The sequence below is a fragment of the Oratosquilla oratoria genome, chromosome 35 (genome assembly GCF_046742065.1).
Source record: "Oratosquilla oratoria isolate Oo_2021 chromosome 35, ASM4674206v1, whole genome shotgun sequence".
In the NCBI taxonomy this organism is placed as follows: domain Eukaryota; kingdom Metazoa; phylum Arthropoda; class Malacostraca; order Stomatopoda; family Squillidae; genus Oratosquilla; species Oratosquilla oratoria.
In genome coordinates, this window is record NC_134811.1 from 40,250,097 (window position 1) to 40,251,527 (window position 1,431).

General features: G+C 50.0%; 1 protein-coding gene across 1 annotated transcript; it reads right to left on the reverse strand.

The window, feature by feature from the left end:
• Positions 1 to 467: 467 nt before the first annotated feature.
• LOC143018745 (uncharacterized) lies at positions 468 to 1,189 on the reverse strand. Its single transcript, XM_076174328.1, has 2 exons — positions 1,069 to 1,189; positions 468 to 763 (listed from the first exon to the last, which is right to left on the reverse strand). Exons 1-2 carry the CDS (start codon positions 1,187 to 1,189, stop codon positions 468 to 470), a joined length of 417 nt encoding a protein of 138 aa, XP_076030443.1.
• Positions 1,190 to 1,431: the final 242 nt, after the last annotated feature.

Consider the following 1,431-nt stretch of genomic DNA (forward strand, 5'->3'; position numbering starts at 1 on the left):
AATCGCGGGTGGAGCCAACGAAAATACTGATACCACCCCTACACATCAAATTGGGCTTCATTAAGCAGTTTGTTAAACAGCTGGATCCAGAGAGTGAGGCCCCGGGTCCAGACGAAATTTTTTGACTAAGGTGAATATGCCTTGCCTGCTAATCAAGTCGAAAGTCTTCGTCAGGTCGATGAAGCAATGTACAGTGGACGCCTCTGTTCTCGGCACTTCTCTTGCAGTTGCAGTAATGAAAAGGCCATGTCAATGGTTGATCTTTCTGATCTGAAGCCGCACTGTGCCTCAGGGTAGACTCGTTCTGCAAGTTTCTGCAACCGGTTGAGTACTACTCGGGCGAAGGCTTTCCCGACGGTTATGAGAAGGGATTTTCCGCGGTAGTTGTTGCAATCGCTGCGGTCTTCTTTGTTCTTATAGAACGTGATGATGTTAGTGTCACACATGTCTTGAGGAAGGGTTTTTTCCTACCAGCACTGGAGTAGAAGCTTATGGTGGTGATGTAGAGCGGTACTCTTCCCTGCTTTGACGACCTCTGGGGGGATGCCGTCGTTACCAGGAGCTTTCCCGCTGGCCAGGAAGTCGATGGCTTTTCTAAGTTCGTCAGTAGAGGGTGGAGCATCTAGTTCCTCCATGAGTGGTAGGACTTTGCTGTTCTCAACTGCTGCGGTGCTGACAACGTTCTTTCTTGAGTAGAGTTCTTGATAGTGTTTGGCCCATCTCTCCATCTGCTTTCCTCTGTCTGTGATAGTGTCGCAAGAGGCTGTTTTCAGAGGTACGATCTTGGTAATACTGGCCAAAGTCTTTCTCCATGCCGTCGTACATGGAGCGAATGTTGCCACAGTCAGCAGGGAGCCGTATACCCTGGCAGAGGTTCAGCCAGTAGTCGTTGGTGCTGCGCCGAGCTCTCCTTTGGGCGTCATTTCTAGCCTTCCTAAGTACAGCGAGTGTTTTCTCTGAAGGCTCTCTTTTGTAGTTAAGCAGTGTTTTCTTTTAGATGCGATTGCTGGTTCGAATTTTGTGATTCCAGCTTTGAACCAGTCTGGATTCTGCCTCTCTCTCTCTTGCCGAAGGTGTCCATGGCGGAGTTGTAGATGATGCCACGAATGTGATTCCATCTCTCTTCAGCGCTGTTTGTGGGGCAGTACTCTTCTGTAGAATCGGCAAAGCGCTTACACAGGTCTGGCATTTTTGCCCCGTCCTGTGTTGATACGTGGACGATCTTTCTGCTTGGAGCGATTGATGCTTTTGGGCTGAAGACACACCTTGCTACCAACCAAAGAATGGTCGGTGTCACAGTCAGCGCTGTGGTAGCTGCAGGTTGTGAGGACGCAATTCAGCAAGGGTCTTCTGGTGATAACGAGGTCCAGCCGGTGCCAGTGACGTGATCTAGGGGGACGCCAGAATACTCTGTTTTGAGGCTTGGTGGCG

What these genes read in the sequence shown, in the direction of transcription:
- LOC143018745 (XM_076174328.1), bottom strand. Translation starts at nt 1,189, where the DNA reads ATGCCAGACCTGTGTAAGCGCTTTGCCGATTCTACAGAAGAGTACTGC. An exon ending in CTCCGCCATGGACACCTTCG is followed by an intron (nt 764 to 1,068) that starts GCAAGAGAGAGA and finishes CTCTGAAAACAG; the next exon opens with CCTCTTGCGACACTATCACA.